Consider the following 15,108-nt stretch of genomic DNA (forward strand, 5'->3'; position numbering starts at 1 on the left):
ATGCGAGCCCCATATCTATAGTGAGGGATTTGGTGCAGTTCAACTTAGCCGGACATCCAGTGTTACATAAATCAGTAGAGTGGCCCTTCGATTCAGAAATCGGGATTAGGCGCTCCAGACAGTATCAGGAGCTTAATGGGCGTCTAGGAGAAAAAGCGATAGAGCGATTGGGTTTGGGAGTCGATGGGTACGATAGAGAGCGGCTGGCCCAACAACAGAAAAGGGATGAAGGCCATTTGAATGGAATTGATTATTTAACGCCCTAGCCAGGGAATGTAACTGCATTATTGTCAACTTATTAGATGTTATTTAATATATTAGAAATACTGTTTTTTATTTGGTAGTCCGGACATTCGTGAAGCGACTCTAACTTGCTTCAATTTTCCTACTCAACTGCACCAAAATTATAAGATTTTTCAACAGTTTTTTTGCTTTTGCGGAAAATTTCAAAAACTGGCTTTCACTCCATTTTGAATAACGGAAGCTAATTAATTCCTAATAATTGAATTTTCAAAAGCACAATTAAGCAGTAGTATTGTAGGTGTTAGTCCTCAGCGCCGTTGCCGAATTGGCCAGTTGCATTCTAAAATTTATGTTTGTCAAAATTGACAATTCAGTATAACCTACGAACATGTGCATTATTTTGCTTATATTAACCCTTAAATGTATGCTCTTATTTATTAATGTTTAACCAGCTTTAGAGAGCCAATAAGGTGAAAATTAGTGCACTTATTCAATACCTGGTAAGTACCCCTTAATTTTACACATTAGCAACATCATGCATTCTTTTGGGACCGGAACTTTTGTTCCTAGAACTCTTTTCACGGAAGAAATTTGTCTTCTCTTACGCTTGTCGGCAAATTTTTTTGAACAAAGAATGGCTTGTCTGTTAATCGAACACGACACCAATCGAATTGGAATAAACAACAATTTTTGTTACAGATATTCTTCAAGATAAAGCGCCATGTTTACCACCAAGTGTTTCATCAAAAAGAACAAAATCGGGAATTTCCTGAAACACGTTCGAGAACACTATATCAGAGACGACATTTCCTGCGGAATACCCAGCTGTGATGATTGCAACGCTGAAGCCTCCAGCCACTTGAATGAAGTGCACCTCAACAAGTGTTCTCTATTCAAATTCGAGCATTTTATCATCCTGGACACGAACGTGATTTTAGACCAGATGGATGTGCTGGAAGAGCCAATCATTTGCAACGTGATTATTCTGCATACGGTTTATAAGGAGGTGAAACATCGCAGTTTGCCGATTTATAAGCGCTTGAACGCGGTGCTGGAAAACCCCAGCAGACATTTTTACATTTTTGTCAATGACCATCACAAAGACACCTTCCTGCCTGAGGACAAAAACGAACTAATCAACGATCATAATGATCGATGTATTAGAAAAGCCACCTCTTGGTACATGGGGCACGTGCCAAAGGGACACTTTGTGTTGATCACAGATGATGCAAAGAATCGACAACTGGCGTTGGCCGATAACATCCCCACCTGTACCATCACTGACTATGTAAAGCATTTAGAAAACAACTCGATTCTGCAGGATAAACTGTCCAGAAAGGACTTCCACAGCGAAAAGGAGGCCAAAGACATTTTCCCACCACACTTATCCACCGCGGCCCTCTTAAAGGGGATTAAGGAAGGCGTTTTACACCAAGGAACTTTCAGAGCTTCCAAAGACAATTTCCTCGAAGGCTTCGTCTCAGTGGATGGCTTTACAGAACCCGTGCTACTGCAAGGACGCGACGGTTTGAACAGATCAGTCGACGGCGATATTGTAGCTGTTGAAGTTTTCAAAATGGAAAACTGGGTGAGTCCAAGCGAAATCGTTCTGGAGGACGAAGGCGTTTCTGAAGAGTCCATCGAAGACGTGGAACAAAAAGAACAAGCCTTGAAGAACACCACTGTGCAGGAAGCGGAAATCAAACCCACCGGCCGCGTAGTGGGAATAATTCGCAGGAAATGGAAGCAGTATTGTGGAATTATTCAGGGCAATTCAGAGGGACTCTATCAGATCTTCGTACCCGCTAACCGATCAATTCCGAAAGTGCGCATCGAAACTCGCCAAGCCGAGTTCTTGAAGACCCAGAAACTGATTGTTACTATCGACTCATGGCCAAGGTACTGCTAAAATTATCTGTGTATGCAGGTATTTATATGATAAACTCTCCACAGATCCTCCCGGTACCCGCATGGTCACTTTGTGAGAGCTCTGGGCCGTATCGGCAGCCAAGACACGGAAAACGAAGTAGTACTGCTAGAACACGACGTGCCCCACAGTCAGTTCTCCGAAGAAGTGCTCAGCTGCCTGCCGAAACTTCCCTGGATTATCACGGAAGAAGACGAGAAGCGCAGGGTTGATCTGCGAAGCATCGATATATGCTCAGTGGACCCTCCCGGCTGTACAGACATCGATGACGCTCTTCATTGTCGGCTCATTGAAGAGGGCAAGCTGGAAGTGGGTGTCCATATTGCGGATGTGTCCCACTTCATTCGCCCGGGTACTGCCATTGACTCGGAGGCAGCTTCACGAGCCACCACCGTATATCTAGTAGGCACCCGCATTGACATGGTTCCGGGACTGCTGAGCTCGAATTTGTGCTCCCTTAGAGGTGGCGAAGACAGATTTGCCTTCTCGTGCATATGGGAGATGGACCTGCAGGCCAATATCCTCAGTACAAGATTCCACAAGAGTATTATCAAATCAAAAAGCGCCATGACGTATGAAGAAGCCCAACTCACCATAGATGACCAAACAAAAACCGATGCCATTGCCGAATCTTTGCGGAATCTGAACAAGCTGGCCAAGATTCTGAAGAAGCGTCGTCTAGAAAACGGCGCTTTAGTTTTGGCTTCCACTGAAGTCAAGATTCTGATGGACTCAGAAACCATGGAACCCTTGGACGTGGAATTGAAGAAAATGTACCAAACCAACTCAATGGTGGAAGAGTTCATGTTGCTGGCCAACATCAGTGTGGCCCAAAAGATACTGCAAGAGTTTCCAGACTGCGCGATGCTCAGACGACATCCCACTCCCCCTGCTTCCAACTTTGATCCTCTCGTCAAAGCGGGCAGGCATTTGGGCTTCGATATTCAAGTGGACTGTGGAAGGAATCTAGCAGACTCTTTGGACAGGGCAGTTAAACCGGAGAACCCATACCTTAACACGATGCTGAGGATGTTGGCTACCAGATGCATGTTGCAAGCGGTTTATTTCCCCAGCGGAACATTGCAGAAGGAGGACTTTTACCATTACGGCCTGGCTGTCCCACTTTACACCCATTTTACATCCCCCATTCGTCGATATGCCGACATAATCGTTCATCGGTTGTTGGCGGTTATTTGTGGGTCGGACAGCACCTATCCAGACTTGCTGGACAAGCAGAAATCCAGCGAACTGTGCCAGAATTTGAACTACCGCAACAGAATGGCGCAATACGCCGGAAGGGCCTCAGTAGCTTTCAACACTCATCTGTTCTTCAAGGGCAAGCTCAACGATGAGGAAGGCTACATTTTGTATGTGAGGAAAAACGCCCTACAGATTCTGATTCCCAAGTACGGTCTGGAATGCACACTGTATTTGGTAAAAAAGAACGAAACCACGCTGTTCGAGTACGATGAAGAGCACCAAACGCAAAGGGCAGGCGATGTGGTGTTTCATACTTTCGACCCGGTTACCATCAGATTGCAGCTGGATTCCAGCAATATTCAACACGAAAAATTCTCAGTTTTGCTGGTGCAACCTGCCATTCCTGGATTCAGCGTTCCAGCTCTATCGAAAGACGATGAACAGGTGAACGATGCAGAGCCGGTGAAAAAGGGCAAAAAACGGAAAAATATCGCCGCTAAGAGTCCCAAGAAAAGCAAATCATAAACGCTGAGTTCGTTAAGTTTTATCGTTGACTTTGATTAAAAGTTTTGTAAATTTACTTCGTTGTGGTTTTGTATTGCATTTCCTCGGCTGGTTAAACATCGACCACTCAAAATGTAACAGTTATTCGGGATCATTAGGGTCTAGCGTGTTTATTTTTCAGCTCGTTGATTTGGTGTTTGAGCAAAAAAATTGTAAGCAAGTAAAAATCGATGTTTTTCATGTAGGGGCGTTCGTTTATACTTAGAATAAGTAAACCAACTACTATAAAAACATATATTTACACTCTCAAACGGTAGACAATGTGTAATGGCAGTTCGTCAGGGGGTCGATCGAGAGAATACATCTGAAATCAATTCAGAAAAAGTAATTGAGTAACCAGTTCAACAAGAATTAGATTTATGTTATTATGATGAGAATTATTAAAACATGTCAGACTCAGCTACAAGCGCCAAACGTGTCACCGGCATTTATCATGATAAACAGTATCTTAATTGGCCACTAGGTACTGCGGGTCATCCACAGCCAGTACCCGCCTACTCGCGATCTCTCTCACAATGGGTCCAGAGCCCAGGTACTGCGGGACACCCACAGCCAGTACCCGCCTACTCGCGTTCTCTCTCACAATAGTTCCAGAGCCCAGGTACTGCGGGACATCCACAGCCAGTACCCGCCTACTAGCGTTCCCTCTCACAATGGGTCCAGAGCCCAGGTCCTGCGGGACATCCCCAGCCAGTACCCGTCCCTAACATCATTACTCAAAAACTTACTAAAGTACTGTTGTACGTCTACAGCCAGCATTAGGTACTTCTCTATGAACTTTTATGCTTTTAAATGAAGCTTTAACAGTATTGAACTTCAACTAGACTTTTAAAGAAACATCATAGGATGATCGGAATTTGGGTCAGCTTTTGTACAAAAAAATTTGGAACGGTCCTCAATAGCTCCTCATGATATCCTACCGCTGCTGTATATGTCAACCTTGATCTGCACGGCTTCTATGCCCACTTAGGTGGTCGTTTAGAATTTATTGGTTTCGTTATTTACTTACGTCTTACATTCATGTGTTTTTTGAGCTCAAAAGATAGCTGTAGAAGCGAAGAAAAATGTCAGACGCGGAAGGATTTGGTCAAAAGAACATCAAATGATAACGTAGCCGACATTTAGCCCCAATTTCCCGGATGTTTATAGGCAAACATTCAATTTTTCGTCAGTTATGGACTTGAGATTTGTTCCAAAGCTGAAAAGTTAGATTCACCTGAATTGAATTTCGTTCTGCACGAAGAGAAGCCGAAATATTGACTTTTCATTTTGGCCAGTTAGTTGGAAGGCTAAAGGCACGAAATAAGAGCAACTGTAGCTTTGCCAAATACATCTTTTCTTGCTGTTTATATAAAAAGCGATATAAACAATCAGAATGTCAACTGTGTACGCCCATAGGTTATCTTATATCAATGTCAGGTTTAAATCACGATGCCAGACGTCGCGTTTTTACAGACCTTCAAGGACATGTTAGTTTCACTGTCTTTTAATAATCCACTTGGCCTGCTAACTCATGCAGATAAAACACCATCCGTTGACCAGGAGATTACTGAAAACCTCCCAGTTTAACGATAATCAATGGAAAATACATAAAAAAATTCATCGAATCTAGTCCCAGATAATATTAAGCAGATTTTCTATGAAACTGTTACAACCCTGTTGAGTTGACAACCAGTTGACAACAGCATGACAACTAGGTGAAAACATTTTTTTTGTGAAAGTTTGTTATTGATATATTATAATTAAAATTAATTAGATTAGGGCCCCAGTTAGTGTGTAGTTATGAGTTGATGAGAAACCCTGAAAGATGTATTTTCCAATTGGATGGCCGAAAGTTGTTCAAGTCCCTAATTCAGGTCAGGGCTCCTTGAGGCAAATCAAATGCAACAGGGACCGAATCTTGGTGGCTATTCTCACTGACCACTCTTTATCGATATGGTTTTGTAAGGTGCGTAAACTAGCGGGCTAAAACGAGGCCCCTAATCATGTTCTTTTGCCTGTTGCAGCCCTGTGTGCCCATAGTTTACCACAGAAGAACTGGTAAGTCTTTGGAGAAGTTTGGAACAAACGTTACGGCAGAATGGAAGCCCGATTCTAGCAAAATAGTCATTGCAGTACGTATTCTTTAAGCTACTTAATTGCCACCTAGTTGCTGCTTCCTACTTGCTAACCAAATCATTTTAAACCTTGACACCTATCCTAATCTCGTTAAATCTAGATGATAAGGCGATTTAAGGATTTTATAATAAACCAATTAAAGGATTCTGCTGATTCTGTTACATTTGACGAGGAATTTGCATAAACATTTTTTCAACTTGCGTGTTTTAGACTTCAGAAGGCCATTTACTCTATTACAAGCTGAATGTCATATCAAATCAAAAGGGACTTTATGTCCAGACTGATTCACCACATGCCAATCTACGAAGAGACAGCGCTGAGCTTTTTATCAAAGAAACAATCCCTCCATTATCTTTGGAAATAGTAAGTGTGCAAAAACATCAACGCTCAAGCAGGAAATGTAAAAAAGATAGAATGCCATTTTCGCTTAATTCTAGAGTGAAGAAGCCCTAGTATGGGATGGCAAGATAACGGGCATCGTCTGTATAACAATGACTGAAATAATGATATCAACCACTGAAAATCATGTGCTAAGGTACAGGTGGGATGGCACTCAGAATAGAGATTACACGTTAGACTTAAGAAGAATACCGTTTTGTATTAATCAGCAAGTATCTAAAGGTGAGATAATTGCTTTTTTAGGTCAACTACTTAATCTATTACACGTACTGGAAAGTATTTTTCTAACAACAAACAGGAGCAACTGAAAAAGTGAACAGAAAACTATAATATTTGACCTATAACACTTGCCGTCTGTTGGTTGCAGCAATACCCATAGTGGAGGAGAACATCCACATAGTAGATATCGAGTACTCCCCATTGGTGGGCGGTTTTTCCATAGTCCTGAACGATGGTCGGGCTGCCTTTCTAACGGCCTCCTCCTTGAAATTCGACCCCAATGTAAGGCAGTGTAAATCAGTTATTCCTGTAACGCTCTGGATTATGCTTCTTCTTTCTCTTCCAGCAAGTGCAGGGCATCTGGGCGCAGAACATCGAAGACGCCACTTGTACCGTCATCAATCACAAATACCGCCTAATCACGTTCGGCAGGGCGAAGTAGGTTTTTCAGCAAATACCTGGAGTCCCACAATAAGTTGGCAACCTCTCGGATTCGGATCGAACTCAAGGAAGTTTTGCCTGATAAGTTCCTACGTCCTCATATGGAAACACAAATCGTCAAAGAAATTGATGCTGAATTTTTAAGTGTGATTAACAATTCGCTAGGAACAGCAAGAGACTTGCTTTAATAGCACCGCAGATCTATCCGAACCCGAGAGTACCGACAGTCTACAAACCTTCTATTCCCTCGTCTATTCTCTAATTCCAGCTCCGAATGCGTAGTTTACTATGTGGACGACAGTACAGGCGGTTTGGAGGTGTCTCACAACTGCATTTTAAGCAGCAAAGACTATCCGGGCTGCCCAGGGGCTGTGGGGAACGTTTTATGGACGCCCGATGGTTGCGCCCTGGTAGCCGCTTGGTGCCATGGGGGCATCGCCATGTGGTCCACATTCGGAGCGTTACTGATGTGCTCTCTAGGCTGGGACTACGGACTCAACGTGGATATTCAAAAAAGCAATCCGTTGCAAGTTCTGTCAATGGTCAGTGCTAAAAAATTACAACTTTACTGCTGTTTGATGCTTGGGCTTGTTTAGGACTTTGCCACTGAAGGCTATCAGCTGTGGATGATACGGGAGAACTGCAACGAGGCGCCAGGTGTGGAGAACGGCGATATTTCGCCTGCGGAATCCAGCCTGATTCAGTTGGATTTTGCCAAAAGTGCCATGACAATAAACCCGTGCATGGTGAGCAGACGAGCGTGAATATTTCCGCAGGGTTTTGATGGAAGGTCTTACTGTTCCAATGTAGAGCCATCAGGGGCATTTGTATCTGCAGGCCGAGGACCGGCTCTATGTGAATTCGGCCGACAATTTAATAAAAACCTTCTCTGAACGATCTAATCGGGAGGATGCGTTGTTCGGGGACAGCGCCAATTCCACCACAACATTAGCGGAAGGGCGCCAATGGCTTGTAATTCCCGTGCCTTCGACGTACTCTGCAACAAATTGGCCCGTCAGGGTAAGTGAATGGCTTCAGCGGCTTTACATTTAAGTATATGTGTTGCATTTCAGTACTCAGCAATCGACATGGATGGCCAAAACATAGCCATTGCAGGCCGCACCGGAATCGCTCACTACTCCATCCAATCCAGACGATGGAAGCTTTTCGGCAACGAGAGCCAGGAAAAGGACTTTATCGTTGCTGGAGGGCTGTTGTGGTGGCGAGACTACATAGTGCTCGGCTGTTACAGCATTGTGGACAATTCAGATGAAATCCGGTTCTACTCAAAAGAGGCCAAGTTAGACAACAAGTTTGCTAAAACCGTGCCGGTTGCAGCACCCATTCTTCTGATGAACGTTCTGGAGGATCAGCTGATCACTTTCAAGTCGGATGCTCAGATCAGCATATGGCATTTGCATCAAAATGACACAGGTATGTTGCTTTGCTGGTGTCTATATGGTATTTTTGAGACTTCTTTGTACTTCACAAAAAACCAATTTTTTTGATGATTTCAGTTGGAGACGTGGAATTGCAGAAAGTGCAGGCAATCGACGTTTCAGCCCTTGCAGTCCATCCTGCGTGCATCGTATCAGTTACCCTAACGGCCTTGCGGACTGAAGCAATTGTGAAAAATGCGTCTCAAAGGGCGGCTGAAAGTATCGTGTTGAACATTAGTGGGCGGCTGTTGTTGGTGCAAAGGGAGACAAGCAACGGCTCAAAATTCACCTGCTTAATGCCGACGGTTCTGGCCAGTTGCGTGGAGAACGTCTGGGTTCCGGCCAGGAGAACCCAAGATAAGGTAGATACAGGGCGGTTTAAAGCCAAAGTCTAAGTATCTCATTGGAAACGGCTTCTTCAGGTTCATCTCACGGAGGCTCTGTGGCTGTTTTGTGGTTCCCATGGAATGAGGGTGTGGTTGCCTCTCTACCCTAGAGATGGAGACAAGCAGCATAGCTTTATGTCCAAGCGGATCATGCTGCCCTTCCAGCTGAAGATTTACCCTCTAGGTGACTGGAACAGCACCAAAAAAAACATCTGCTAATCTCCTAAATTCCAGCTATACTGTTTGAAGACGCCATCATCCTAGGGGCGGAAAATGACACAGTTTTATACACATCCGACCTTCACTCGCCCTTCTCGCTGCCCTTCAGCGTTCTACAACGGACGGTAAGCATGCTTTGAACTGTTGTACTAAGCCTGCAGTACATCTATTTCCCAGAGCCAAGTGTACCTGCACCAGATATTGCGCCAGCTAATCAGGAGAAATCTCGGCTATCATGCCTGGGAAATCGCCAAAAGCTGCATGAGTTTGCCGTATTTTCCACACTCGTTGGAACTGCTGCTTCATGAGGTACGACAAGCGCTTAATTGTACGGGGTTTGGTGATGGTATTTTCGTTGTTTGCAGGTTCTAGAGGAAGAGGCCACCAGCAAGGAACCGATTCCAGACGCCCAATTGCCCAGCGTGGTCGAATTTATCATGGAATTCCCAGTTTACCTGCAAACAGTAGTGCAATGTGCCAGGAAAACCGAAATCGCGCTGTGGCCGTATTTGTTTTCGGCCGCGGGCAAGCCAAAGGATCTTTTCCAGGAATGCATGACCAAAAAACAGCTGGAAACTGCCGCGTCTTATCTCATCATTTTGCAGGTGAGTCCAGAAGAGTTTTGCGTAGATCAATTAGAGTCAAAAAGTCCTGGTGAAATTATTTCTTAACTAGGAAATTGCTCTAAGGAGGAGTCCTCTACCTGTGTGATAGACAGGCCTTAGAAATTGCCCATTAAAGTAGAGATTCTAAAACCCTCCTGTACCAGACCCTCAACGTAGTAGACTCCTTGTATATTTCAGAACCTGGAAACCTCTTCAGTTAGTCGGCAATACGCCACCCTGTTGCTCAACACGGCTCTGGATCAGTCCAAATGGGAGCTGGCCAAGGATCTAGCGCGTTTTTTGCGGGCAATCGGTAACAATTTCGCTTTAAGCAACGTTGGAGCGCCAGTTCAGGATATTTGTCCGTTCCAGATCCGAACGATGTGGAATCTCCGCGCAACTCCTTCATCCTGCCCAGCAAACTGGGCAGCAAACAAACTCCTCCAGTGAGCCCCAACGCGGAGGAGATTTCCCTGATTTTGGGAAACGTGCAAGGTTCCAGGGTGCGATCGTACAGCACAACGGTGTCGCCAAAGGTGGCGGAAAAGCCGGTGGAAAAGATGAATGTGGTGCCCGAATCGCCAAATGCCGGCCGCAAGAAGTCGGTGCCGAACGTGGTGGCCACCAAAACGGAAACTAGGTACTGGCTGTTGCTTGCTGACGGTTTTTTGCTCAATTTTCACTTTATATAGTTTCTCTCGAACTCGCTTTAGTAGCCTCAGACCGTTTTCGGCCCATTGGCGGAACATTTCCAAATTGTGAGTACATTTTCTGGACGTATCGCTTCAAGGTTTCGGGAGGAAGCAGTGGCAGTTTGTCAGTTGTGTGCTATTGTTTGTTCGCTTGTTTGTTTATTTATTACTTCTTTTTAAATTACACACAAAAGTCCCTTTTTGTTGTGTCGCGCACTGCGTATACGATATGACCGATAAGTGTCCACCATAAAAAATAGGTCCCAAAGACTGATATAAAGTCCAAGAAGGTACCAAGAGCAAAGTTTTCCTACTCCAAGTGACACACACAGACATCGCGGTGTGTGGCCATTTCCGAATAAAAGCATCATGAAACTTTGGTTTGAACAATGATTCGCGTTGTCTTATCGCAAAGGTCTTTTGCGATACAAGATTTTGCTTACGAGGATTTCGTTCAGGAACCAGCCGAGCAACACGGCCGAAGAATTCTTCATCGATGTGATCCTGCAGAAGCACGCGCGCAGATTATTGTCGAACCGCAGCCTGACCGACTTGGGATACTTTGCTGCCCATCTAGATTTTCACCTGGTTGCCTGGCTGGGCAAAGAGCGAGATCGAGCAGCTAGAGTTGACGACTTCGTCGCTGCCCTCAAGCATTTGCATGAAGAGTTCCAATGGCCTTATCCGCCTCCCACATCTCTAGCACTCAGTAGGTCTGTGTGGTTGCCTCTAGATGTCCTCCTACAGGAAAGCTTTACAGAGTCCCAACCTGCAAGCGACTACCCGGTTAGTGTTCTGGAAGATCATCTGCGCTCCTTGAAAGTAGACGTGCTGAGTTATCCATTCAGCAGGGTGGGCGACAGTGGCTACATGAGCTTCCAGGGCTTGCCAGGACGCGGTCTTGCCACCCCCGTGGACACTCTGGAACAGTCCAGCCAGGTGGCGGATGAGATCGAATTGGATTCGGGCAGCGCAACTCCAAAGGCTTCTAGAAGCGAACCGTTGAGCCCCATAGATGGAAAGCTGCCGTTCTTCGGAGTGGAGAACGGGCATGGTTTTAGTACCAATTTAGGTAATTTTTCACAGCTTTCCCACAGTCAGTCTAACTTACTAATGCCTCGCCGAAACGTAATGAAATGAACGGTGTTCAAAATTTTAGATTTAAAATTTACACAAACTCATGATTGGTAAAAATCAACGTTCTTTTAGGTCTTTGCCTTCTTGAAACCGTAAATTTGTCTCTCGAAACGTAATGAAATAAACGATATTCTTTTAACTTTTTAACACACTTTGACTGAGACCCAGAAACGATAAGAATATCATAGTAATTAATTGCAAAACTAAATTAATAAAGCTGCAAACAAAGGCATGCAGTTATTAAGAAATTTTATTTTATTTGGAGGTGCTTTAGGAGGAAATATAGTTGCAAAGCGCTGATTATTATCTAGCTGTAGATACTCGTTTAGCTCAGTATTCGTATAATGAACCGGGGACCTAAAATGTATTAAATCACTAACCAAAAGGACTTCATCAGGCTTGCAGACGACTGTTCTTCAGACGAATCACTCGATCGACGAGTCAGTGATGAGCACAGTGAGCTCGGTATGGGGTGGAGATGATCGAGAAATGGTGGGAAGCCCCGGAACTGAAAACTGGGAAGTGCCGTCCACTCAAATCCTGGAGCAACTGTCCAACGGCGACAGCAGAGGCTCCCACAAGTCTGAGATCCAGCTAAGGTATCAAGTGCATTTTCTGGTTGAAAACCCCCAAAAAACTCTGTTGGTTCCAATTTGCCAGGTATCTGCTGCATCTCTTCATGGAAGCCAGTTGTCTTGAATGGTCCCTGTTAATAGCAGTGCTTCTTCGGGACGCAATGGCGGTTCTTCGGACAGTCAACGCGGCTAAATCTCACGAGCATTCCATCGAGTCGGTGTCCAGACTGAAGCAGGGGCTGTTGATTTTGAACTACTGGACAACCACCGAGTGGTACGTACAAAAGCGCATCATTAGACTACGGTAGATTGACTGTAATTCCAGCATCGGATACAAGGCCTTCATGCTGGCCATCCAGAACCAGCTGGCGGTGCTGTCGCGAATTCTAGACACGAAAATCCAGCAGCAGCGAATCGTCGAATATCAGCAGGCGGTTTCCGCAAGCCTCAACAAGGCTTCCTTGCAGAAGCCACGTTCTCGCAAATCTAGTCAAAGCCAGGACGCCGCTCAGAAGAACAGCGCCAGTGTTGTGAACGGCAAAAGTGATGCTACAGCCATTGGAGTGAACTGTGCGCCCGAAGAGGATTTAGGCGAGGATTCGGTGATACCTGAAAGTACTGGTTGCACTATTTCCTAATCCCGGGTAAGTGGTTGGAAACAGGACTGGCAGCCGTTTGGAAAGCGCATTTTCTCGCTAATCTATGGAATCAAAATTCGTCCGGGGCGTATGCCTCAAATCGGATCTGGAACAGCATAAGCAGCACTTTTCTGAACAGAAACTATTTTGATTATTGCTTAAAAAAACTCTGGAAGTTAATGCTCATCCTCACAACAATCAAATTTTGGTCAGTTCAGCTCGGTTGTAGGAAGCTGTAGGGGCTCATCCTAACTAGGCCAATTACAATTTCGTCCAACGTGCAATTTGTCGTACTGAAGCCGTTTTACCGGCAAGTGCTGGGGTTTTTCAAACTTTGCGCACTTTGCAAGTCTGTAGAGTGCCACCAAGAATTCCTTGGGCCCTTCAAATTGTATCGGGTGTCCGAAACGTAAGAAACACTGGACTATGTTGCAATATTTTGTATGCAACGACACCTTTACTCAACGATTTACTTCGCGGACACCCGGTAGATTTGCTTTAGTGTTCTATCAGAGAAACGTCCCTCACTCTTGCCAAATTCGAATATCCACCAATAGTCCAGTCAGGTTAAAAGGCCTGTTTCGGGCGCTAAATGGATGGAGGTAAAAGATTATTGGAAGTTGTTCGGAAGTGCAAGAAACCGGGCTTTTAACCGTTGATGCTATTGAAAAAAGTTAATCCTTCTCTGCAAGTATTAAAAATACCTTGCGAACAACTCCCAATAATATTTTACCTTCATCTACTTAGTGCCTGGAAAAGTCTGTAAGGTGGTAAGAATCCTGTTTCATCCATTTTTAGTTGTACCTCACTAGTTATACGTCGCAAAACTACAATTATTTACTCGGGTTGGTTGTTATCTAGATGTCTACGTTAATTGTTCGTCGAATGCTGATTTTAAGTCAATTCACTAGCGCCAATGTTAAGCTTCCTCCAAACGAGAGGCTTAAAATTGTCACCCTCTGTTGTATGTAACTGCGGCAAGGGTCTAGTTATATCCACCGAAATACTCCTTTTTTTCATCATGTACCTTTAGTAATTTAATATTTTATATAGAAATTTATCAATAAAATTTATTAACACTGTTGCATGGTGCATTTGCTTCGACTGCGCTTAGATAAGCAAAAAACAGTTCACTAAATACTCACTTTCCTTTATACCAGTTTTAGTTCACTAACCACTGTGTACACGATTATCCACACTACGAGCAGCGAAATCACCCCGATGAAGAAATAGGTCTTCTTCTGGTTCCAGGGGCTGTTATTGGCCAGATCGGGGGGTTGATATCGCTGCCTAGCCGTCCTGCATACCTGCGGGGTGCAAGTGGTGGTTGCTTTCACGTTCCCGTGGATGGTCACTTGGTTCAGTTCGGTTCCCGCTTCTGTTTCCTTAAACGCCTTGTTTTCCATCTAAAAAAAAACAGTTAAGGATTTAAAGATTGTCGGATGCAAGCGTTTCCACCAATTGCCATTTCCGTAGCTTAGTTGCGATACTTTGGGGATGAGGGATGGTTTTTCAGGTAAATTTTACCTACCAAGGCATCCTCCTCCATGCTTGTTTGCCCTGAATTTTTCACGTTGTTTACTGAATTGCCCGATAACAATAAGTGATTGGGAACTATTAAGGCGCTCGAGGATGCTGGTGATAAGACAAGGTGATTTCCGTACAATGTCGCAACTTCTTGCCTTAGAAAAAATGTTTTTTTGTGAACATCCGTAAATTAATCATCAGCAATAACTTTAGATAAGAATGGGTGATCGTAGAAGGTTTCAATTTTCTGCGAACGCATCAGAAGTAAAACTGTACCTACACGATCAAACATGTTGGATCAGGCCAACAAGCAAAGCAGCACAACAACAACACTAAAGAGATAACAGACCAGCCGTTATCTTTAAAACAGTGCTGATTCCTTGAGTTGAGAGCTAGAAAACCGCCGTGTGGTCGATTTTTGATTAGGCCAAAGGTAAACAGCCATTCTGTGCAAATCATTGTTGGTGATTATTAAACGCTATCGAGGCTGGCATGTAAATTCATAAGGCAATAGGAATTTATTAGCGTTATTTTGAAGCCTCAGTTGCTTCCCACTATATTCATCGTCGCTTCTAATGCTTCCGGGCTGCAGCTTTTCAATCGAACTGGGGCTTCAACACTTTTTTCAAACGCTCAATACTTAAACTGTTGAAACTAACGGGTTTTTAGGCCGTCGTTGGGTACAATTTCTTCTTGACGTTTCGCAAGCACGAGTGGCTTGCATCTTCAGAAGTGGTTTGCTTGAACGCTTACACTGTTCTCATCAGAACCCGTTCAGT

At 44.3% G+C, this 15,108-nt stretch overlaps 4 protein-coding genes and 2 long non-coding RNA genes across 12 annotated transcripts in view; 3 read left to right on the forward strand and 3 right to left on the reverse strand.

Annotated features, from left to right (window-relative positions):
• The window catches only part of LOC109537240 (glucose dehydrogenase [FAD, quinone]), a 386,158-nt gene that overhangs the window by 317,908 nt on the left and 53,142 nt on the right, over nucleotides 1-15,108 (reverse strand). The gene's annotated exons all lie outside the window — the stretch shown is intronic.
• LOC109537214 (exosome complex exonuclease RRP44) lies at nucleotides 575-3,950 on the forward strand. The gene is made up of 3 exons (XM_019903825.2): nucleotides 575-743; nucleotides 943-2,142; nucleotides 2,197-3,950. Exons 2-3 carry the CDS (start codon nucleotides 965-967, stop codon nucleotides 3,893-3,895), a joined length of 2,877 nt encoding a protein of 958 aa, XP_019759384.2. The 5' UTR covers nucleotides 575-743; nucleotides 943-964; the 3' UTR covers nucleotides 3,896-3,950.
• On the reverse strand, nucleotides 4,155-5,658 carry LOC125502797. Its single transcript, XR_007280539.1, has 2 exons — nucleotides 5,151-5,658; nucleotides 4,155-4,238 (listed from the first exon to the last, which is right to left on the reverse strand). It is a non-coding gene; the product is annotated as an uncharacterized LOC125502797 (long non-coding RNA).
• LOC109537219 (guanine nucleotide exchange factor subunit Rich) lies at nucleotides 5,613-13,886 on the forward strand. Of its 3 annotated transcripts, XM_019903832.2 has the most exons (24): nucleotides 5,613-5,631; nucleotides 5,691-5,882; nucleotides 5,941-6,048; nucleotides 6,263-6,415; nucleotides 6,490-6,673; nucleotides 6,819-6,952; nucleotides 7,017-7,108; nucleotides 7,380-7,653; nucleotides 7,708-7,857; nucleotides 7,922-8,131; nucleotides 8,185-8,545; nucleotides 8,629-8,912; nucleotides 8,973-9,120; nucleotides 9,171-9,280; nucleotides 9,333-9,464; nucleotides 9,521-9,760; nucleotides 9,959-10,073; nucleotides 10,133-10,400; nucleotides 10,453-10,518; nucleotides 10,911-11,161; nucleotides 11,213-11,524; nucleotides 11,987-12,188; nucleotides 12,250-12,438; nucleotides 12,490-13,886. In XM_019903832.2, exons 2-24 carry the CDS (start codon nucleotides 5,742-5,744, stop codon nucleotides 12,800-12,802), a joined length of 4,437 nt encoding a protein of 1,478 aa, XP_019759391.2. In that variant the 5' UTR covers nucleotides 5,613-5,631; nucleotides 5,691-5,741; the 3' UTR covers nucleotides 12,803-13,886. The 3 variants fall into 3 exon arrangements, with proteins under 3 accessions (XP_019759391.2, XP_048518045.1, XP_019759392.2); XM_048662088.1 differs by lacking the exon at nucleotides 5,613-5,631 and having other exon boundaries at nucleotides 5,632-5,882; XM_019903833.2 differs by lacking the exons at nucleotides 5,613-5,631; nucleotides 10,453-10,518 and having other exon boundaries at nucleotides 5,645-5,882.
• Nucleotides 13,846-15,108, reverse strand: part of LOC109537221 — a 1,943-nt gene continuing 680 nt past the window's right edge. For 2 of the 5 annotated variants that reach the window (XM_019903840.2, XM_019903837.2), the window contains exon 2: nucleotides 13,846-14,208. In XM_019903840.2, the coding sequence (XP_019759399.1) occupies nucleotides 13,954-14,208 (255 nt within the window). In that variant the 3' untranslated portion in view covers nucleotides 13,846-13,953. Of the gene's footprint in view, nucleotides 14,209-14,333; nucleotides 15,021-15,108 lie in introns of those variants that run through there. The other 3 variants (XM_019903836.2, XM_019903839.2, XM_019903838.2) reach the window with 3 other exon arrangements.
• LOC125502799 overlaps nucleotides 14,720-15,108 on the forward strand; it is a 2,143-nt gene continuing 1,754 nt past the window's right edge. Inside the window, exon 1 of the long non-coding RNA XR_007280544.1 lies at nucleotides 14,720-14,762. This is a non-coding gene — a long non-coding RNA (uncharacterized LOC125502799). The remainder of the gene's footprint in view (nucleotides 14,763-15,108) is intronic.

The sequence above is a fragment of the Dendroctonus ponderosae genome, unplaced genomic scaffold, assembly GCF_020466585.1.
Source record: "Dendroctonus ponderosae isolate FM_Combo_2020 unplaced genomic scaffold, Dpon_F_20191213v2 Dpon_F_20191213_10, whole genome shotgun sequence".
In the NCBI taxonomy this organism is placed as follows: Eukaryota; Metazoa; Arthropoda; class Insecta; order Coleoptera; family Curculionidae; genus Dendroctonus; species Dendroctonus ponderosae.

Excerpts from the sequence above, each read along its gene's own strand:
- LOC109537219 (XM_019903832.2), top strand. The coding sequence starts at position 5,742 with ATGTATTTTCCAATTGGATGGCCGAAAGTTGTTCAAGTCCCTAATTCA. Across the intron at positions 8,546-8,628 it reads TTTGCATCAAAATGACACAG|TTGGAGACGTGGAATTGCAG; the intron begins GTATGTTGCTTT and ends TGATGATTTCAG. Across the intron at positions 12,189-12,249 it reads AAGTCTGAGATCCAGCTAAG|GTATCTGCTGCATCTCTTCA; the intron begins GTATCAAGTGCA and ends CCAATTTGCCAG.
- LOC109537214 (XM_019903825.2), top strand. The coding sequence starts at position 965 with ATGTTTACCACCAAGTGTTTCATCAAAAAGAACAAAATCGGGAATTTC. Across the intron at positions 2,143-2,196 it reads ACTATCGACTCATGGCCAAG|ATCCTCCCGGTACCCGCATG; the intron begins GTACTGCTAAAA and ends AACTCTCCACAG.